This window comes from Myodes glareolus, chromosome 14, assembly GCF_982192425.1.
Source record: "Myodes glareolus chromosome 14, mMyoGla1.1, whole genome shotgun sequence".
Taxonomy (NCBI): Eukaryota; Metazoa; Chordata; class Mammalia; order Rodentia; family Cricetidae; genus Myodes; species Myodes glareolus.
This window is the reverse complement of record NC_142039.1, coordinates 63,327,553-63,350,308: the sequence shown is the minus strand read 5'-3', so window position 1 is coordinate 63,350,308 and position 22,756 is coordinate 63,327,553. Positions and strand designations below refer to the sequence as shown.

At 43.4% G+C, this 22,756-nt stretch overlaps 1 protein-coding gene across 3 annotated transcripts; it reads left to right on the top strand.

Moving 5' to 3' along the window:
• Positions 1-254: 254 nt before the first annotated feature.
• Positions 255-21,331, top strand: Tpmt (thiopurine S-methyltransferase). 3 transcript variants are annotated; one of them, XM_087896555.1, is made up of 9 exons: positions 257-403; positions 2,970-3,150; positions 4,349-4,441; positions 8,428-8,560; positions 9,496-9,548; positions 11,421-11,495; positions 15,856-15,941; positions 19,058-19,102; positions 20,594-21,331. In XM_087896555.1, exons 2-9 carry the CDS (start codon positions 3,014-3,016, stop codon positions 20,704-20,706), a joined length of 735 nt encoding a protein of 244 aa, XP_087752681.1. In that variant the 5' UTR covers positions 257-403; positions 2,970-3,013; the 3' UTR covers positions 20,707-21,331. The 3 variants fall into 3 exon arrangements, with proteins under 3 accessions (XP_085555578.1, XP_087752681.1, XP_085555576.1); XM_085699450.2 differs by having other exon boundaries at positions 269-403; positions 2,954-3,150; XM_085699452.2 differs by lacking the exon at positions 4,349-4,441 and having other exon boundaries at positions 255-403.
• Positions 21,332-22,756: the final 1,425 nt, after the last annotated feature.

The window sequence follows — 22,756 nt, the reverse complement described above, 5'->3', positions numbered from 1 at the left end:
CTGTAGCACCTCTGCCACCGCCGCTTCCACCCCTATCACGGCGTGACCCGAAGTGGGAGGAGCTCGCAGGCCCAGGGAGTGGGCGGGTCCGGGCGCTCGCCCCGCCTCGGCCATTTCCGCCGCTGCACAAACTTCTACGCGCTCTGGGCGGAGCCCTTTTGTGGGGGCGGGGGCGAGGCTTTGGTTTGGCGAGCAAAGGCGTTCGCCGGTTCTGGGAGGGGTTCGCACGCCTGGGTAGGACCAACGGGACTGGAGCCCGTGCGTCTTCTCCGGGGTGGGGCCTTCGTCTTTGAGGCGGGGCCTTTGTCCCCGAGGCGGGGCCTGAGTGTCACTGCACGGGTCGGGTTGTTGCAGACTCAGGTGCCCCCTAGGATCAGAGGAAGGCGGCAAGGGCGCAGCCAAGGTAAGTGCTCAGTCGGTGAGAAAAGCAGTTCTTTTGCTAAGACTGTGTGCGCTGTTACAGTGTTCTTCAGAAGGGAGTGTGTGAAAAGCACGGATGACCAGCTACCCGCGTCCCGAAAAGGGGCTTCGGGAACCGCCCCAAACCAGGGGAGAGATCAGAATGCAGAGGCTTTGAGTCCTCCTATTAAGTAGACTCCGTGCTTAGTGGCGTGTTTCACGTGTTTTACACATGTCCAAGTGTCATTCCATAGTCATGCTCGAGATCTGTGCACTTTAGTGAAGTTACTTTTTAGTTTTAACGAAATTTAGGAATAAAGCTAAAGCAGACGTCAGGCGTTATGGTTCAGGCCTGTAACCCAGCACGAGAGTGCTGAGGCAAGAAAAACTCAGTAAGTTAGAGATCTGCCCCGACTACATGGTGAAATCCAGAAAGACCCTCTGTTAAAAAAATAAATAAATAAATAAAATAACCCTAAAGCAGAAACAAGTGTTTTTTAGGGCTTGGACTAATGAGCATACTGGAAGTGAACATTTCTGAAAGGAAACTACTGAGGGTTTGTCTTTTATTGTCGTACTTTGCACTTTTATTGTGTTCAGAATTTTATTTCTCTTCTAGAGAAATAAATTTCACTGTTTCTAACGAACAGTGAAAACCACATTGAGGCACTGTTACTACAGCTAAGTGGTTGTATTTATGACACGTTCAGCCCCAGCTTCAATGAGAGGGATAGAGCTGGGCAGGGTAAAGATTATTCGAAGTTCAGAAGAGCACTTCTTTCTGAGGGCAACTTTTGGAGCCACAGTTCCTGATGATAGGAAATGCAGATGGGAGAACAGCAATTTTCTTGCTTTTCTATATCCACAATAATCCCATACTTGCTGCTGATCTTTCAGAATTCTGACGTCAGGACCTGGAAAAAAGACTTTTGTTAGTAAACACTTGCTGTGAAGTGCATCTTTGTTCCCAGAGTTAAGGGTGGTGTCCTTTAATCCTAAGCACGGACTCTAAATCATGTAACAAAACGGGCATTTCCTTAAATTGCTTTTGTGATGTTTGCTGTTTCACAAATAAAATCTTTACATTCAAGTCATATGATTGCCAGTGATTTAAAGGGTGGTTGGGAAATCTGGGGGAAAATTTATATATCTTTATTTTACTTTATGTGAACAAATGCCTGATTTGTATGCCTGTGTACACATATATACAAACCACCATGAGACACTATGGAATTTCTGGGAACTGTACCTTGGTTCTTTGCGAGAAGAATACATGTTCTTAATCACTGAACCATCTCTCTAGTTCCTAGAATTGTGGTACTATATTGCCCTTAATATTGAAAAGGCAGGCATTCCTTACACACTCAATCTGGAGTTGCAGGTACACGAAGCTTCTACCCTCTCAGTCCCTTTCTTGTGCATGTTCTCGTGCAAGTGGGAGCAGGGCTATAGCTCAGAAGCACAGTGCTTGCCTGGAACACATGAACCCATAGGTTCAATTTGCAGTAGCCTTCCAAAAGCTATGAGAACATTATTTGACAATACAATCTTTCAATAATGTATCAGTAATATATTGAACCCATATATCTACCTTTTTCACCCTCCTGAAGCCCTACCAAATGTCAGGATTTTTAAATGTGTCAACCATTAATGAAGGAAGCAGAGGACTGCTGGGTAAGCCCTCCACGGGTTCAACAGGCTGAACTCTGATGTGGCCATGGGGCCAACCAATGGATGATATCGGCAGTACAGAATCCCGAACCCTCCTATCTTAACAGTACTAGTCCCAGAAATGGGTGTGGGAGTGGAACTAGGGCAATGGTCGGCTGAATTTCTGGTTTCCAAAAGGCTAAAATCACAAACTCCTTTCGTCAACTTCTTAGAGCCAGATTTCCACTCCTTGTTACATCTGCAGGCTTGTAGGGTGGGGTGCAGGTTATTCTCTGAAACCGACTTTCCTGACAGAACAATGAAGTGTTCTTAGTCCTAGACTCGCTGAAATGTAATTTTCGGTTTGACTTACTGGATGTTAAAAGTTGGGTTTTGTTGTTTGGCTGTTTTTGGTGTTTGTTTCTTTTGATACAAGGTCTCACTGTAGCCCTGACTGTCCTGGAACTCACAGAGAGCCTCTTGCCTCTGCCTCCCTTGTGCTGGGCTTAAAGGCATATGCCACCATGCCTGTCCTGTCTGTTTTTGAGAGAGAGTCCTACTATGTAGCCTTGGCTGGCCTGGAACTGTCAACAACCCTCTTGTCTCCCAAGGACCGGGGATATGTGATACCACTCCTGGTTTTGAAGTTGACTTTCTTTTAGATTTATTTATTTATTATGTATACAGTGTTCAGTCTACATGTTTGTGCCTGCAGGCCAGAAGAGGGCATCAGATCTCATTACAGGTGATTGTGAGCCACCATATGATTGCTGAGACTTGAACTCAGGACCTCTGGAAGAGCAGTCAGTGCTCTTAACCACCGAGCCATCTATTTTTAAAAAGCTATTTCCAAAGGGTCTTCTATAGTTCATCAACAGAATCACAGGTCCTGATGTCATTGCAGATATTTTTCCATTTAGGCACTGGAGATACCAGCCTCTGAGACAAAAATTGTCTAAAAACTATGGCTGATGCCACCCCACTCAATGTGAAAGAGCTCCCCAATGCTGAAGTGCAGAAGAACCGGGTACTAACCCTGGAAGAATGGCAGGATAGGTGGGTGGTCCGTAACATCGGATTTCATCAGGAACAAGGGCATCGGTAAGATGTGTTTGGTCTCTGACAGAGAAATGCTTCATCAGAAATTGGCTAGGGTGAGGTGGGGTGGGGAGGTAGTGTGTGCCTCAGTTAGTAGAGAGCTCTCTTACCATGCAGTACACTTGGTGTGATCCACAGCACTGAACTAAACTGGGCATGATAGCATATGCCTGTAATAACAATTGGGAAATGGGAGCAAGAAGGATCAGAAGTTCAAGTTACGTAAGTGAGTTTGAGGCCAGTGCTTGGCTCCATGAGACTTTGCCTCTGATAGAAAAGGAGGGGGGAGCAAAAAGAAGCTGACTTTAAAAGTAATATTCAAATACAATTTTGAATTTATTTTTATTGTAATAATCTCATATTATGCAGCCTCTCAGATATCAGAAAGTATCCATGGCCTGCCATATTTTAATTAGCAGTGTGTGTTTTCTTTCATGGTATAATGATATGACTTACAGACGATGACATTTAGATTTATGAAATGTGTTTTCTTTTTTAAAACCACCCATACTTTGGTCATGGTGCTTATACATGCAGCAAAATGCTGAAGCAAGATTTAAGTTTTGTCTCTGTATGTTCAAAAGTGAGGGTGAAGGCCGGCAACCTGGCTCCGCCCAGGAAGGCACGTGCCACCAATACCAACTGTCTGCCTTTCATCCCTAAGCCCCACAGGATGGAAGGTGAGAACTGACACCTGGAAGTTGTCTTCTGACCCCAGACATGTGCCATGACAGACGTGTACACACACACACACACACACACACACACACACACACACCATAAAATTAAAATTTAAAAAGAGTTAAGCTCATTGAGACACTATTCTGTATTGAAAGGATTGAAAATGTAGATAGGTCTATAGAACACTTAACACCACTTAGGTCACAACAAAAATCAGAGTGTAAATGTGGTGATTAGTACAGACTTTTCCAAACGTATCACTCACGGAAGCAGAAGTTATTTTACGGTCGTGAAAACTCAGGTCGTTAGTCATATTAATACTAAGTAGCTCTGTAATGAAGCAAGTTCCTTAGCTTCCCTGCTTCTTTAAGTGTAAACTGGAGGTTGTAATAATTAGCGTTATCTTCTTGTTACATTGTTGGGAGCATGGGAAGATCTTAGTGTCATTAATTCTATTTCCTTCTCCTGTGCATTGGGCTAGTTAAAGCAAGCACTGTTGTAACTTTGTTTTTCTCCCCAGGCTATTAAAGAAGCATTTGGATACATTTCTTAAAGGCCAGAGTGGACTGAGAGTGTTTTTCCCTCTCTGTGGAAAAGCAGTTGAGATGAAATGGTAACCATTAACTAGTTTTTGTGGAGTAATACTTGGGGTGAATATTTAACAATATATGTGTATTTTTTTTAAAAAAAAAAAAGAGGGTAGGGGAGCAGGAGAAGGGTAGGGAGTGGGAACTGGGATTGGTATGTAAAATGAGAAAAGATTGTTTAAAAAAATTTTTAAAAAAAAAACATTCTCAGAGTCATCTGTGGCAGGACATGCCCATAATGGTAGTACGTTGGCGGTGACAGCAAAAGGTTCAGGAACTCAAGACCAGCCTTGGCTACACACACACACACACATATGTATGTATTGAATATATATATTCAATGTATATATGAATATATATTCATGTATATTCAATGTATATATGAATATATTCAATGTATATATATATATATTCAAGGGCCACTAGGCTAGGTGAGGCCCTGTTCAAAAAGCCAGTCAAGCAAACATTCAAAGATTAACAACAACATACCATCCTCAAATACGAATGTCTTTATTTTAGGAGACTCTGTCATAGTTATAAAATTAGAGATACTGTTTCCAAACAACAAGAGTGTAAATTGAGTCAGGTATGACCTTGTCTTCCTGCATTTTTTTTCAAAGCCCCCCCAGAAAATAGTTTGGGGGAACATGAGGATTTAGCACAGTTGATAGAACACTTGCCTAGCATGCACAAGGCCCTGAATTCAGTCCCCGACATTGCTTAAAACAGGGGTGGTGATATACACTTGTGATCTTGGCAATTACGGGGTGAATTAATTTGGAACCAGCAGGGGAACACTAGCCTCCTTTTTCGTATCTCCTGGATCTGTGTATGTGATCTAATGTCTATAAGTAGCTTAGACATTTCAGTAACTATGGATGTTTGAAATGGAAGGGAACAGAAAAACATAAACTGCAGCACAAGCTTTTAGCAGGGCAGTGTTTATGGTCCAGAGTTCAGCTCAGCTCTTCCGCCCGTGAGCTAATGGGAGATTTTGTTAGTGTGAGCCACCATTATAAACCCAGTGGTGAGGAGAGTAGTTCTTGTGAGCAGTGCTCTGCAGAAAGAACTCACGCCAATCAACAAGCCGCATTACAACAGGGCTACCCTGAGTCACAACCCTAGAAATTATTTTTGGACACAACACTGCTGTCATGATAATGCACAGCCACAAACATATCCTCCAAGATGTGTATTTGCTTAAAATCTTAAATGTTGAGAACTCCTATCGATCACTAAGCAGGAGAGAAGAAAAGATAATTTTAAAAGGTGAGTAAATATAAAATAGACTTACCTTTAAAATGCTCAGCCCCCACCCCCATGTCAATACCAGTGATCTACCCACAAAACATATGCATTTGGATTTTATTCTCCAATAGAGAGTAAAATTTTTCGCAGCCCACACTCAACTTGTAGCTAAAGCATATATTAAATGGTTGTTACAGGGCTAGGTAGGTAGGTAGGTAGAGGATAGGGCTCTGGTTAAGAGCACTGCTGCTTTTAAGAGGACGCAGGTTCAATTCCCTGTACCCACATCAGGTGGCTCACAACTACCAGGAACACCCTCTTCTGACTTCTGTGGTCTCTCTCTGTCTCTGTCTCTGTCTCTGTCTCTCTCTCACACACACACACACACAAAGAGAGAGAGAGAGAGAGAGAGAGAGAGAGAAAGCATACATACAAAGATATACACATAAACATAAAAAATTAATAAGTAAAAACTTTAAATGGCTGTTATAACCTGAGATTCACATGTAGCCAAGAAATTAAGGATTATATTTCTTATTAGAGCCATGCTTTAATGGACTCTTGCCAAACCAGAAGATAGTGACTTTGCAAGGTACATATGAGAAAACAACTCTGTAAACAGAAATGGTAATTCTGTGGCTGGAGCCGAGAGTTTAGGCAACAGTAATGAGACTGTATAGCTAGCTAGCTGGGTGTTTATCGGCTATTTTTGGGTTCTCAATCCATTTATAACAAAAAAAATTTAAGATTTGGGATGTAATTCAGTGGGAGAGTCCTTGCCTGGAATCCACAGGCTCAGGCTTCATTCCCCCAAACTGCAAAATAATAATAAAAGTTGAAATGCAAATACATAACGGAGCTGCTGTCATTGTATGTAAATTATCTTTTCACTCAGGTAACTGACCTATGTGTGTTCAGGCATTGGATATGAGCAGGTAAACTAAGTAGGAACAGGGGCCCAAAAGCATTAAGATGAAATAAGAACGTTATTTTAGGGTTTCACTTTTGCTTTATTTGTATTCCAGGTGATGGCACATGTGTTGGCTGGGAAATAAAAATACATGCAGCCAATTTGGATAACTCCTTTGCTTACATTTTCTAACCTCACAAACATGTATGAAGAATGAAGAACTAGTCTCTGTGCGCTAGAGTACAGATTCCTGGGCAGTATGAGAGACAGGTTATTAGTGCACTTCACTTTAGAACTGTAAACAGTGCGCGCTTTGCCCACGTTGGGAACGTGCACTCTTGTGTCGATAGTAGACACAGTCCGGCTTGTTCCTGTTTTGTAATGTACCGTCCATTCTCAGTTAACAGATGCGAGACTGGTTGGAACATCATGTGACGTTCACCTCTGGTCACCTGTGGCTTCATCTGCAGAAGACATGAGATAAAAGCCAAACTCCGCACCCATGAGTGAAGCTGCATATGAGCAGACTAAATCCAATGTGTGCTGTTCAGACAGTGCCCTGCTGCCTCAGTTTACCCCCCGCCCAGCCTTTCTCCTCCACACTTAGTGTTAGAAACTTCCCGTTCAGTTTCCCTCAGCCCATCACTTCACAGCGATTCAAACAGAACATTTTCCAACACCCGCCTTCTGAAACCTCCACTTCTTGCCTTTGTAAGAAGCCTATGCCCCATGCCCAACTCACAAAGGTTTTCATATTGTTTCCTAGCCCTTACTTTCCCCCCAGCCTTGTGATTTCTATGTATGACTCTGAATAGTGCAGTAACATTTCGCTAGATTTCTTCTGCTTTATGGCAGAATTGTCTAGTTTTTAATGTAATTTGATATCTCAGTTTTTGGATACCTGTTACCTTTTTTCTGTTTAAGATTTCTGCTACTGTTTACAGTCCTCAGAGTGTGAAATCTCTAACTATAAAACTGGTTAGGAAAATGTTGCTGTTTGCATATAGTAATAAGATTCTTTTCTTAATCATGTTTATTATTAATAATTGGAAATTATAGGATTATTACCAAAAATGCACAAAGTATCTCAGGTTTGCACTCTAGTATGGCAATACTAGTCACATGTGGCAATTTTCAAAAATTCACTTAATTATATTTTTTCAGTTTTGAAACAGAGTCTTGCTGTATAGTCCAGCATGGCCTCAATCTCAAGCTCTTCGGCTCCACAGTACTGGAACTAGTGGCATAACATAATGCTGGACTTCGCTACTTAAATATAAGCCAAATAGAAATTTAAAATTATTTCTATGGGACTGACCAAATCGCCAGATGCATAGTAGCCAGCGTGGCCAGTGGCTCTGTTTTGTACAGAACAGAGATAGGCATATCCATCATCACAGAAAATTAATCAATAGTAATTTAGAGGAACCAAAAAGCATTTTCTCTAGTCAAACACATTTAGATGAATGTCTGCGAAGATAAGAATCCCTTAAAATTAAGGAAAAGATGCTGGGTAGTGGTGGCGCACGCCTTTAGTCCCAGTACTTCGGAGGCAGAGACAGGTAAATCTCTTGTGAGTTCAAGGCCAGCTTGGTCTACAGGATGAGTTCCAGGATAGGCTCCAAAGCTACACTGTCTCTAAAAACCAATAAATAAATAAATAAAATTAAGGCAACATACAGATTTATTTTCTTTTGTTATTTCCTTTCTTATGGTGATGCACTTTCAGCACAGGGCATGGCAGGGACTCTGGTTAGTGAGTTGTATTCTCAGCCAAAGGTACTGTCTGTCTGTTATGACTTTTTTTCTGTGCTGTATATAAAATAAACTTGCAGTGTAACTCTTTTTCTGCAGGTTTGCAGACCGGGGCCACACTGTAGTTGGTGTCGAAATCAGTGAAATTGCGATTCGGGAATTTTTTACAGAACAGAATCTTTCGTATACAGAGAAACCACTGACCGAAATTGCTGGTGCCAAAGTATTTAAGGTTTGTATCAGTTGTAACTAAGTATTTTCATGCCTCACACATACACACAAAAAAAGGACTTTTTTTTCTTTTAACTACAAGTAATTAAGATGTTAAACAGTGTCAAATGTCAAACAGATTAGCTCCATGTGATATCCTACAGTGAGCAACAGCTTCAGCATGCAGATGGTAGCTCAGCACTCCGCAGGTGGAGGCAGGAGGATCATGAATTCAAGGCTAGCCTAGGCTACTTAGGGAGATTTTTTTTTTGGTCTCAAAACAAAAGATGCTAGATAGATAAATATTAATGAAAAATGATAGAACTAAACATATAGATGACAGTTTGATATGTAGATGATGATTAATAGCTAAATTGATATTAGGACTAGATATTGAGATGGTAGATTTTATATATATATATATGTATGTATGTACGTATGTATACACACACACACACACATATATGCATATATCATGGTGCCCATGGAGAAGGTAGAATCAGTTCTCTCCTTCTACCATGGAAGACCCAGGGACTAACCCCAGGTTGTCAGACTTGGCTGCAACCTTACCCTCTGAGTTATCTGGCTGCCCCCATCCAGGTTTTAAAAGAAAACATAAGTTACAGTTATACTCCAATGAAGTTATTATATTAATGAATGTTCCCCCTGTTTCCTTGGCTTTGTCTGAACCCTGTTTGCTTTCCTTGACTATTTAAAGATTTCCTAGCTAAGTATAGAAAATGATGGCTCAAGTAGTTAAGAGCACTGGCTGCACTTCCAAGCACCCAGGTTCAATTCCCAGCACCCACATGGCAGTTCACAACTGTCTGTAACTCCAGTTCCAGGGTATCTGACACCCTCATACAGACATGCATACAGGCAAAACCCCAATGTACATTAAATAAATAAATCTTAAAAAAAGAAAGAAAGAAAATGTTTCCCATTGTTTTATTACAGAGTTCTTCAGGGAACATCTCAGTGTATTGCTGCAGCCTGTTTGATCTTCCCAGGTAGGACTGAGTGATCCCTTTGCACCAGTGTGTGAGTGTGTGTGTGTAAGAGAGAATGAATGTGGGTGTGGGTGTGTGTGTGAAAGCGTGAGTGGGATGTGTGAGTCTATGTGTAAATGTGGGCAAGTGCATGTATGTGTTAATGTTAGTGTGTGTTTCTCTGAGTGACTGCGTGCTCTATCGCCACTATTTTGTATGTGAGTGAGAGTGAGTGTCTGTGCCCAAGCGTGTGAGAGTGTGTTTATGTTCGAGTGTGTGCATGCTGTGGCACATGAGTGGCAGTCAGGGGACAACCTTAGATACCAGTCCTCGCCTCCCACCCTGTTTGAGACAGGGTTCCATGGCCCTGTGCTAGCTGGCCTTCAGTGTCCACCTCCCGTCTCACCAGGGGAGCACTGGTATTACACAGGTAATACACGAGTGTCTTGCTCTTACACGGGTTCTGGCTGTCTGAACTCACATACTTGTGCTTATGTGCTAAGTGTGTAATCCCCAAAACAGCCATTTGTTCATTTAATAAGGGCTAGTGGCACATGCTTTAACACAGCACTTGAAACAGGCAGATCTCTGTGAGCTGGAAGCCAACCTGTTCTAGATAGTAAGTTCCAGGTCAGGGCTATGTATGAGATGCTGCCTCGAAAAAAACAAAACAAAACAAAACAAAAAACAGAAGAAAAGAAAAGAAAAAAGGTGGTTCTTGGTCCATCAAGATGGCTAAGAGGATAAAGGTGCTTGTCTTGCAAGCTTGATGACCTAAGTTCAATTCCCAAAACCCATGGTAGAAGGAAAGAAGAAACTCCTGAATGTTGTCCTCTGACCTCTATATGTATGCCCAGCTTAGTGTGCATGTACTTCCACACACGCACCACACATAAGAATAATGAGTAATAACAGTAACAATGGAGGTGGCATTGTTTGGCAGTGCTGGGGTGGGGGATCTGTTTGCCACTTCTGTCCACTCTGCAGCAACAAGCATTGTCCTACAGCTGTCCTTACCAAAGCCCCATCTTTCCACTTCATGGGCATAGCTCCCAAACTTTCAAAATCGTTTTTACAATCCAGAGTAGACATGAAGAGAGGAAGGCCCAGTCTTCTACCTGGCAGCTGAGCCTGTAACCAAACGAATTCCAAGGTGCAGGAGGCAATGTGATACCTGCCAGAGCCTGATGCCGAACCAGGGACAAGAACAGAGCTGTCACCCACTGCCTCTTGCGGGATATTTGTACACTGTGTGAAGATGTGTCGCTGTGATTGGTGTAATAAAAAGCTCAACAGCCAATAGCTAGGCAGGAGGTATAGATGGGACTGCCAGGCAGAGAAAACTTGGGAAGAAGAAAGGCAGAGTCACCAGCGAGACCAGGAGAGGAAACAGAAGTTGCAAGATGGAAGAGAGGCAATACCAGAACAGATTAATATAAATGGTTATATTAATCCCATTAATGATGGTAGAACATAGATTAATATAAATGGGTTAATTTAAGTTATAAGAGCTGGTTGAGATAAGCCTAAGCCAAAGGCCAAGCTTTCATAATAAATAATAAGTTCCCATGTCATTATTTGTGAGCTGGCAGCCGATGAAAAAGCTTGCTACAACTTCCTGTTGACAGATTCCATCTACAGCTGCCCTCTGCCCTCCCTCCTTTTCCCAAGTCACAGCAAAACAGGGAGGCTGCTGAGAGAGTAGAAAGTGGGCAGTCCCACACTGGGCCAGTACACCCCTCTAAAGTCATAAAGAAAAGCCACCATGAGGCCCTGCTACCCTGATGATAGGTGAGATTTCCAGCATGTCCTCTGGAGAACCCCAGATATCCTGTTTGAGATTTGACCTTTTCCAGACAAAATGGAACAACCTTTACCCTCTCTTCTGAGCAGAGTGAATATTGGCAAGTTTGACAGGATTTGGGACAGAGGATCTTTAGTGGCTATCAATCCAGGTGACCACGATCGGTAAGTCGGTTTCTTCGGTTGTTTTGGTTTTCATTGTGTTTAGCTGAGCTTGAGGGAAGCTAAAGAAGTAGGAAGACTCCGTGGTTCACTCACTTTGCAAGCTCTGTGGCCTCCACCAAAGCACTGTGGTTCTCTGAGCTTCAGTTTGTTCCTCTGCGACATGAGACAATTCTGCTAGTGCCAGCACCGATGCTGACTGCTGTTGGACTCCTGTCCTCTGCCAGGCATTGTTTGGAATAGTCAGTGTGCGACAACACATTTTACTAGCCTGACAGCCCTATGACATGTGTGCTGTCTTGATTCCAATATGCCTGTGAGAAATTTAAGGTCAAAGAGTTGTGTTCCAAGTTAGACAGCCAAGACCTGACAGTTGAGTCTAACCTGCCGAGTTTGTTCAGAATGCCACATCACATGACCTTGAAGAGTCGCTATGGGATTCAAAAAAAAAAAAAAATGTGAGCCAAGTGTGGTGGCAGGTTGCAGGGAGTCCAAGGCGAACCTGGGCCATAATGAGGCCATGAGACTATGTCTCCTAAATAAAAGAGCAAGGAAATCCATGAGAAATGTGCTACTAACTCTGGCTGAACTTACAAAAGCACTTGTTGATCCTTTGAGTGATCCTATTTATACCTAGCCTTGCTAGAAAGTCAAATTAAGAAAGCGTGTGAGGGAAATGCAATTCCCCTTTTCCTGTGTAAATGCTGCATAGGCATCTCTTCAGATTTGGCCAGTTAGATACTGAATTACTCATTACACAGAGACAGGCTCTTCACACGTGGCCAAAAAGTTCAAGCTCCATGTCAGTGACACATATTTTTTTTTATTTAAAAAAACAATTGCTTCATATATAAGGCCATTGTCAAACCTAATCTTTGAAAACTAGAACATCCCACACCAGAATTATACATATTTTCTTTTTCACTGATAATTTTTCTCTCTCTCCTCTCCCCTCCTCTCACTTTCCCTCCTACACCCCACCCCACCCTGCATCCTCATCTGGGCTTTTCTCTGCCGTACTTGCTCCTGAACGACCATTTGAATTCTGTTCCTGGCATTCAGCTTTTCAACAGCTACTTGTTACATTCCTATTGGATTCTTAGATGTCCCCTATGTCAGGTGCTGGGGAAGTGGGCGTGACTTTTGCCACAATGGTTCTTCTGTCACGCAACTCTTCCAAACATCCACATCACATTTCCAGCACATGGCCTGCATTTCCCATGTGGCGTTCGTGTTCTTCCTCAGCACAAAGCATCACCTGAAATCCCTTTGTCTTCATAACACACTGTATTTGTGGACCACATTCAGTTCTGCAAAATGCTGAAGTTTGCAGCTATTTCCAGAGCCCTCTCCAGGATGTTCCTCTGTTTCTTTGGGATTGGTTCCTTCATGGGTTTTGGTTTGCTCTATAAAAATTCACAGGTTGCCAGGGAGAAAGCAGGCTGTTGAGTTCAGATCAAAGGGAAAGCAGGTTCAGTGGACTCGGCTGTTCTCTTAGTATTAGACCTGATATGCACTTAGTGCAGGTAAGATATCTGTAATTGCTGTGACTAAATGAAGACAGTCAAGCTGTGCATCAGGCAAGACAAATGTACCGTTTCTTGCATCAGCTCCTCTGACCTTAGTTGTGAAGGCCACCCTACTGGACTCTGGCCCTCTGTTCATGGCTAACAAGGCAAGTGGCACCCAAGGGGAAGCTTACTCAGAGAACCAAGTTCTAGCTGGGCAAGAGTCACGATCCTCCCTATTCCCCTGCTCTGCCTCTTCTTCCCCTATCACCCCTCCCCCATGTGTGTCTGTGTGGTCACAGGGTAAAAACACTCAAGCATGTTGGACATTGTTATCAGGATTAATTACTTTGAGATGTTTAATTCTTTTGTTTGTGTGTGTGTGTGTGCATGTATGGTGGATGACCATGGAGGTCAGAAGAGGGCACTGGATACCGTGGAGCTGAAGATGCAGGTAGTTGTAAGCCAAACAATGTGGATGCTAGGAACCGCACTTCGGTCCTCTACAAGAGCAGTTTGTGCTTTCTCTGAGCCATCTCTCCAGCCCTACTCTTCTAGATTCTGTTTGAGGTTGATTGAAAGTCCACATTCCTAGAGGATTGATGGCTGTCAGTTCCAAGAGGCAGGGCTGAGCCACTCTGATGGATCACCTTTCTAGGGACAGGTTTCTTCTTCCTGCTTCTTAAGAATGAGAGTCACACCAGCTGTGGGGCTCACATCTGTAAGCCCAGCACGTGAGAGGCTCAGGTAGGAGGGTTGCTGGCAATCTGATGCCAGCCTAAGCTACATGGTGAGTTCCTGGCCAGCCAGAGACTATGTGGGGGTGGGGGGTGTCAGAAAGTTAAAAGGTGAAGAATTCTGCTCAAAAGATTACTTTATTGTTTCTTTCGTTTATTAAAAAAAAAAATTGAAGATAAAGTCTCAAGATGAAACCAAGCCTATCCTCAAACTAGCCCAGGCTGACCTGGAATTTGAGGTGCTCCTTCCTTGGCCTCCCAGCTCCTAAGATTGTGGTGTGTATCCCCACCCTTAGTATGCTTCTGTTGTTTCTCTTCCCACATATCTGACTCACCGACGACACTCAGCCTCCTCGGCTCTGGGCACCACTCAGCACAGATGCTGTATATAGCTTTCACCGTAGCCACCATGGCTGACGATCAGTCCCTCTCTACTTCCTCAGTCTCCCTCATCACCCCGTACCAGGCCCAGACCTGCTTCCTGATCGGTCTACTGCTTCATCAGCGTCACAGCCCACTTCTGCACCAACACATGGCTGGGAAGCTGTGTCACCCGCTCTTCGGGGCACCCACTCACGGACTGTCCACAGCACCGGTGGTTAATGCCGTCTTTATAGAGCTTTGATGCTCCATCACCTCAAACTCACCTGTAGCCTAGTCTCCCCGCTCCATCAAACCAGATGAAAGGGATTCTGTTCTGCCCCTCCTCCTATGTGTGTCTCTAGTGGCATCCTAGTCATGCGTGATAATTGTTCATTGTCAGCTTCCCAAACCCAACAGCAGACCTACTCAGTCAAGCTGTGGGCAGAATTGAAGCATCTTTCCTTCTAGCATGTGTCTGGTGTTTTTGATCCCCAGCCTGGTCTGGGAGCCCCTGCCCCTGAGCACACGTGGATTGGTAGTCCTTCAGGAACCATCTGGGCGAGGCCACCAGGTCCCGTAGGACCGTATCAGCCTCTGTGTGTCCTGCGGTGTCTTCATAACCGACCTACCCTGGGAGAAGGCTTCAGCTTGATTCTTCTCTTCACTATTTCCTAGCTCTGGTGGGGAGCCGAGGGACATAATTTGTTCTATGCATTTCTTGCTTTTAAATAAGAACCCCTGGAGGCTGGAGAGGTGGCTGTGGAGTTAGGAACACATCCTGATCTTCCAGAGGACCTAAGTTCACCTCCCAGTACCCGTGTCAGAAGGCTCACAATTGGCTACAACTCCAGCTCCAGGGGGATCAGAGCCTTTGGTTTCCCTGGACACCAGTACTCACATGCACATATACCCCTCCCCAAATACACAGACACACAATTATACATAAGTAAAATATTAACTCTTTCAAAGAACCCCTACATAGTTGCATGTATATGGTGGTACGCAGACATCCATGCATATAAAATACCCACACATAAAATAAACCTTGCCTGGCATGCACAAAGTCCATGTTCCCACCCTCATCCAGCCATCGACTTAGGTGGTGTTGCAGGCCTATAATCCCAGCACTTAGAAAGTGGAAGGTCAACCTTGGCTACCTAGTGAATTTGAGGCCAACCTGGGGCACAAGAACCAGGTCATCTTAATTCTGTTCTGTTGCTGTGAAGAGACACCATGACCAAGGCAGCTTATAAGTGTGAGCATTGAATTGGAGGCTGGCTTATAGTTTCAGAGGCTTAGTCTATGACCATCGTGGTGGGGAGCCTGGCAGCATCCCTGGAACAGTAGCTGACAGCCCACATCCTGATCTGTAGAAGGGAGAGCGAGATAGAGCGAGAGCGAGAGTGAGAGAGAGAGAGAGAATAGGGGGGTGGAGAGACCGGACCTAGCTGTGCCTGGCATGGACTTTTGAAACATCAAAGCCCAACCCCAGTGACTTACCTCCTCTAACAAGGCCACACCTCCTAATGCTTCCCATTTAATTCCACTAACTGGGGACCAGTGCTCGAATCTGTGAGCCCCTGGAGACCCATTCTCATTGAAACCACCATACAGGTTTATATGGTTACTAGGAGAATTTCACTGCAGGTAGTAGTGTAGTGTATATGTAGATGCTGGCTTCCTTCATTGCCCTTTGTCCCCTCCAGACTCTGTCTGTATAGAGAAATGAAACATACTTTTTTGTGCCCTTTCTAGCTATGCAGATGTAATACTGTCCCTACTGAATAAAGAGTTTCACTACCTCGTGGCCATCCTTTCTTATGATCCAACGAAACATGCAGGTAAGCCACACTTGTTTTGTCTGCTTTGTTCCCTGATTTAGTTCTATTATTATTTCTTCTTCCCCATCTTATCTCATAGGATGTGTACTGCTTATGTGTGTGAAGATAATTCTGGGATAACGAGAATAGTAAACCTTTGTGCTCTTCCACACAGTCCTTGTTTTCTTATATTCCTTTCTTGTTTGGTTCATCAGTCATAGTTCAAACTGTAGAAGGGGGAAATGGATGATCCTAATGTAAAGAGATAGCTCAGGGTCCTAGAGTAGAAGAAAGAAGTGTGGCTATCCTTCTACGGGCATTGCGTTATTGCTCTGCTGTGGGCATTGCATGGTTGCCCTGCTATGGGCATTGCATGACTGTGTTGCTCCCAGAGGTGGCATTGCATGAAGCGAATGTTGATACACACTCAAATGCATTCTCACAGGAATTCAAACAGAAGGGGAAGAGGCATGAGGAACTGTGGGGGTTGTGGGGAAATCTCTCAAATGGCGTGCTTTTGTTTTGTTTTTGCAACAAAATCTTACTTTAAAGCCCAGCCTGGTCTAGAACTTACTATGTAGCCTAGGCTAGCTTCAAACTCAAGATCTCTGTGCTTCAGTCTCCCAAGTGCCTGGACTGTAGACATGGGCCACCACTCCTAGCTAATCTTAGGTTTTATCTATTGGATGTTACTACTGTCTCTCTGATTTTGTTTGTTTTGTGTAACATTTGGCATCAGTGAGAATCAAACCCAGGGCATTGTCAGTGCTAGGCAAGCCTGTTCTCACTGAGCTTCCTCCCTGGCCTGATTATTTTCAATCTCTGGAAATGATGGTTCCTCTGACTCATTGTAGGCAGAGTTTTCCTTTCCCACAGTCATTCTCAAATAATCACTCAGATTTTACAAATGTTCAGCCAGTAGCTCAGGCTTATAACTAACTAGCGCTTACATTTTAACCCATATTCCTTATTTATGCTCTGCCACATAGTGGTACCTTTACTAGCATGGTACATTCATCTCCTGCACCCTCTGTGTCTCCTGGTGACTCCAGACTCTGTCCTTCTACCTCCCAGCATTCTCCTTCTGTGAGATAATGCTCTTGTACACTGCAAAGATTAGTCACTCGTATTAGTTTAGTAAAATGATGATTGGCCAGTAGCCAGGCAGAAAGTATAGGCGGGATGACCAGACTAAGAGAATTCTGGGAAGAGGAAAGGCAGAGATTCAGTCACCAGCCAGAGGCAGAGGAAGAAAAATGAGAATTCCATGTACCAAGACACATGGCTAAATATAGACAAGAATTATGGGTTAATTTAAGTTGTAAGAGCTAGTTAATAATAAGCCTGAGCTGATAGGCCAAGTAGTTTATAATTCATATAAGCCTCTGTTTGTTTCTTCTGGACTGAATGGCTGCAGGACTGGGCGGAACAGAAACTTCCATCTACCTTCTCCTAGTCTGGCTCTCCTGCCTAACCTTACTCTGTTCAGCTATTGACAGTCAGCTTCTTTACTAAGCCAATCACAGCGACAGCTATTCACATTCCACGGCAACTCATTTTGTTGCATTGGGAGGAAGCTTTCTCAGTACTGGGGATGGACCCCAGGGCCTTACAGGTACTAGGCAAGTGCTATCCCACAGAACTACCTCCCAGCCTTGGACACTGGAGCTTAGTGTTTGCCTTGGACAGGCTTGTATTTTCATGAAGGAGTTAAAATCAAGTATTTAGACTTTTAATTTGTAAGAATCCTGGTGGTTTTCTTGTTGAGGGAGAAGGATGTTGGTTGATTGGTTGGTTAGTTGGTTGGCTGCTTGATTGTTTTTGAGGCAGTGTCTCATGATGAAGCCCATGCTGATCCCAAACTCAGTATCCTTCTCCCTCCACCTCCCGAGTGCTGGAACCGTAGCTGGGGTTGTTTGTTGGTTTTTGAGAGGGGGCAGTTTCATGTAGCCAAGAGTGGCCTTGAACTCTTGATCCTGTCATTGGGATTTCAGGTATGAGCTAGTGTGTCTGGCATTGTTTGATTTTTAATTGAGCTTTTTTTAAGTGCCCCATTTTATTAATATTTATGTGTGGTAGTCTTTTGTTCTATTTGAAAACCTTGGGTCTAAAAAACTCATTAAAAGATGAGTCATGGTGTCTGTAATTCTGTCTGAGGCAGTCAGAAGGAAGGAGAAGTCAGTGGAGGCTGAAGTGAGCTCTGCTCATCTCGTTTAAGTTCTGCTCATGAGCAGGAGGCCCAGGGAAGGCACCCTGGGAAGCAGCACAGCTCTAAAGGACAGAGGGGAAGATGCTGCAAGTCCCTGTCCCACAGCCGAGTGGGAGGGATGTAGTGTCAAAAGGCCGAAATCAACAGCCTGGAAGGCAAAGGACACCTAGAGGAACATGTCAATGGGCTCCACTCTGATCTCTGATATGAGATATACAAAAGCCAGGTCGGGGGAAAAGGAATGTAGCTGAGTTGGTTGCCTAGCCTGCAGGAAGTCTCTGGACTGATCCCCAGCACTGTGTAAACCAGATGTGACAGTACATGCCTGTAATCTCAGTACTTGGGAGATAGAGGTAGGGGGTCAGAAGCTCAACATCATCCTTGGCTCCACAGTGAGTTTGAGGCCTGCCTGAACTACATAATGCCGCTTGCCCCGGTCTGCGCTCTATGTGCTAGATCGCAGTTCGCGAGCTTCGGGAAAGGGGCTGGAGGTTAAGAATACTTACGCAGAGACAGACCGACACACAGACCTTCAATCACTGGTACCAAAAGCCCTCCTTTAATAGTACCATGGAGGCTTAAATACCCTGCAGTCAGTGGCCAACAGGTAATAATCCCATCCTCTGATCCTCTAGGCAAAGCACAGCTTTTAGTAACTTCCATTAGAAGGCTCTAGCAGCTGAAGGCCAGGAACCCAATTGGTCCCAACAACAGAAGACTCTATATCTTTAAGACACGCAAACACATGTATACACACACTAGAAAGTCCTGCTAAATGCTCACCTCTCTGGATTTCTGAGTAGTTTATAGAATAAGTCTCCATAAGATGACTGAAATTACACTGAGAGTTGAATCCCACAAATTTGTTTGTTTTCAGAATTAGAGTTGGAGAGATAAACTATTCTTCACCAGACTCTTTTTCTCTTAGGCCCGCCATTTTATGTTCCAGATGCTGAACTTAAAAGGTTATTTGGTAAGTTAACATTCCTCTTTGATACCCATGCCCTGAGTGTGTGTGTGTGTGTGTGTGTCTGTCTGTCTGTGTGTCTGTGTGTGAGTGTGTGTGTGTGTGTCTGTCTGTCTGTGTGTCTGTGTGTGAGTGTGTGTGTGTGTGTCTGTCTGTCTGTCTGTCTGTGTGTCTGTGTGTGAGTGTGTGTGTGTCTGTCTGTCTGTCTGTCTGTGTGTCTGTGTGTGAGTGTGTGTGTGTTTGTGACATGTAGAGGTCACAAGGCAAACTTGCAGAAAGTCAGTTCTTTCCTTCCACATTGTGGATTTTGGAGATTGACTCGGGTTATCAGGCAAACTTGCAGACACCCTACCATGGGTTAGAAGTTATGTGCTCCCTTTTTCCCTGGCACAATCTTGTCTCTGTGTAGCCCTGACTATCCTAGAATTCACACTGTAACCCAGGCTGGCCTTGAACCCAAGAGACCCACCTGCCTCCGCCTCCCGAGCGCTGGGTTAAAGGAGTGGTGCTCTTTATACTTTTAAAGGTTTTTTTTATTATTTTAATTATGTATATGCGTATACATGTCTTTATGGATATGTGCACATGTCTAGAGAGGCCAGAAGCATCAGAGCCCCAGGTATTGGAGCAAACTTGGCTCTTCTGCAAGACAGGTAAAGCGCTGTACTGCTGAGTCATCTCCAGCCCCAATTATGTTCTTTGTAAATAAAGTCAGTAAATCAAGCGTGGTAGACACAACTGTAATCCCAGATTGCAAGTAGCTAAATCAAGAGGAGAAAGTTCCAGGCCAGTCTGAGTCTAGATCAAAGAGAAAAGCCTGTCTGAAAAATAGAATTAAATAAAAATAAACCAAGAAAGTAAACAGTCAACTGTTGGGTTGCTAGTGAACTATTGGTATATGCAATTAAAGCATATAAAATATAAAAAGCAGAGACTATGGTATGGAAGAATGTTTTATCCTAGAAAAGAGACTAGTGTGCCCTTTATCTGTGTGCTTTATAATAAAGACACCACCTGTGGTCCTAGCTTTTGGGAGGCTGATGCTGGGGCATCAGAAGTTCAAGGCAATCCTTAGCTACATAACAAATTCAAGGCCAGCTTCATTTACAGAGGGCTGGGAAGATAACAACGTAGTCTGTGCAGTGCCTGCGAGGCAAGCAGGAAGACCTGAGTTTGGATCCCCAGCACCTACATCAAAACCAGACCTGGTCATTCATGCCTGTGACCCTAGCAGCTGTGGTGCAGGGGCGCAGGCAGATTCCACAGCTCTGGGATCACTGAGAAATCCTGTATCAAAAGATAAAGTAGAGAGTAATACAGAAGATGCCAAAAACAGCCCCTCCCCCATACGCGTGAATGCACACGCACGTACACAAGCACTCACAAATGCACAAAAAGATAAAGATTTTTAGCCACAAAATCCTCTAGGGCTTTTGTAGAGCCACCCCTGATGTCCTTCACAGTGTTTTATTTAACTTGTTACCTTTCTGACTTCAGGTACCAAGTGCAGCATTCGGTTCCTTGAGGAGGTGGATGCTTTTGAAGAACGACACAAAGCCTGGGGAATTGATTACATTTTTGAAAGATTGTATCTCCTTACAGAAAAGTAAAAAAACAGCTGGTGGTGTTGGTGCACGCCTTTAATCCCAGCCCTTGGGAGGCAGGGGCAGGTGATTTCTATGAGTTTGAGGCCTGTACACAGCTCCAGGGCAGCCCAGACTATGCAGAGAAACTCTGTCTTAGAAAAAAACAAGCAAAACAAAAACAATCAATCCTTGTATGAGTTTTTGAAAAATGAAAGATTATGTTAATGCTTGAAAGTATAAGCACTTTTATATTTTCTTATGCAGCGTACAGATCTTTGCCCATGGCTTTTTAAGTGAAATCACACATTAAATACCATGTGTCTTTTTTATAGTCAGCATGTATTACTTCTATAATCAAAAATCTAATGCCTGTAACTTTAAACAACAAATAAAAATATATATTATGTATGAAAACTGGAGTCACGGAGGAAACATAAGATCTTAGTAGGATAAATCATTTTATTAAAAATTGTGCTTTACTATAAATCCTAATCTATTTAGGTCCTGGGATCCCAGCTTCACATGTTTCTCCCCTTGAATAATTTTATATATAACAGAAACAAGAAATAACAGAGAACAATTTTAAACCAACCTGTATGGAAAAAGTATTTTCTCCAAATTGTAAGAATAAAACCTCAAAAAAAAATTTTTTCTGAGTTTGGCAATTTTTTTCTTTTAATTTAGTCTTACTTAGATGGGTGGCACATGGCTATTTATTGTGCAAGTTTAGGTTCAGAATTTGTCAGTTTTTATCAATAATCACATTTTGTTAACTTAGACATCACTCTGTATCTCCATGCCTCCTAACACAAAAGTGGTTTATATTTCTAACTTGTGTTAATACAGTAATGTGTATTAGTACAGTAATGTGTATTTTAGAAAATAGGTCACTGTGTATCTGTGGGAATATTTGTGCGAGTCCTAAGGTAATGGTTGTTATTGGAAACACCATTAATATTAATATTGTATATATTCTCCATAGAGATTATCTTTTAAAAATTAAACCTGGGGCTGGAGAGAAGGCTTAATGGCTAAGAGCACGTGGCACTCTTGCAGAGGCCAGAGGTTTGGCTCCCAGCATGCATGTGGCAGTTCACTACTGCCTGTTACTACCTCTGGGGAGGCAGCACTCTTTTCTGGCTCTGGTGGGCAACAAGCGTGCATGTGGTGCAGTATATACATGCAGGCAAACTTCTCAACACATAAAAATATATTTTATTTTATTTTTTAACTGTCAATCACTGAGGTTTTATTGAGTTCCCGAGGCTCTTCAAAATTATCAGTAGGGGAGTAGAATTTCACTACTGCTGATTTTTCTGGAACATTCAGATTTTGATGCTCCTGAATTTGACAACTGTTCACATTCGATCTGTCATTTCTTCACTCCCACAAGGCCCAAGAGAAGTGGCTTCAGTTCGGCCTGACCTTTTGGCATTTAATTTCCTTAAGCCTTCTTTTCCTTTCATCTTATTCGGCGAGGCAGTCGCATCTTGCTTCTTCTGTAGCTGGGTCAGGACTCAAAAATACATTTTAAATATTAAACTTTGTGCAAACTTCTTCTCAGTGTTGACCTCACATCCTCCATGACAGCATTGAGGATGCTGTCCTTGGATATCTTCTGCCATTGATTTAGTCAAATATCCTGATCAGACTTGCTTCTCTGAAACCTGCCTCGGTCTACGGAGTGAACTTCTAGACGCCATGAGCACGTGACCTCACCTTTGTAGCCATTTGGACGAACAATATTGGACCACTGAGCTGGGTCAATCCAATTCTCTTTAGAGATTTTTTTTTTTAAGCTCAAATCTGAAAAGACAAGTAAGCTGCTCGGAGGGCAAAACGAATAGGTACAGCCAGGATCTCTCGAGTTGCCATGGCTACCACAGAGCTGAGAAGTGGAGACACAGACAGTAGAGGGGGCGCCAGTGTTCCGGTCCCCAATTTTGCCTTCCAGAAGCCCTGCTGCCCACCCTAAGGAAGAAAGTCTCTCTCCTCCGCTCATGCAGTGGCTCGAGTTCACCTCCGTAACTCCAACCCAGAGTCTTAAATGGCACAAATGAGATCGCTTTATGTA

Excerpts from the sequence above, each read along its gene's own strand:
- Tpmt (XM_087896555.1), top strand. The coding sequence starts at position 3,014 with ATGGCTGATGCCACCCCACTCAATGTGAAAGAGCTCCCCAATGCTGAA. Across the intron at positions 4,442-8,427 it reads AAAGCAGTTGAGATGAAATG|GTTTGCAGACCGGGGCCACA; the intron begins GTAACCATTAAC and ends CTTTTTCTGCAG. Across the intron at positions 8,561-9,495 it reads CTGGTGCCAAAGTATTTAAG|AGTTCTTCAGGGAACATCTC; the intron begins GTTTGTATCAGT and ends GTTTTATTACAG.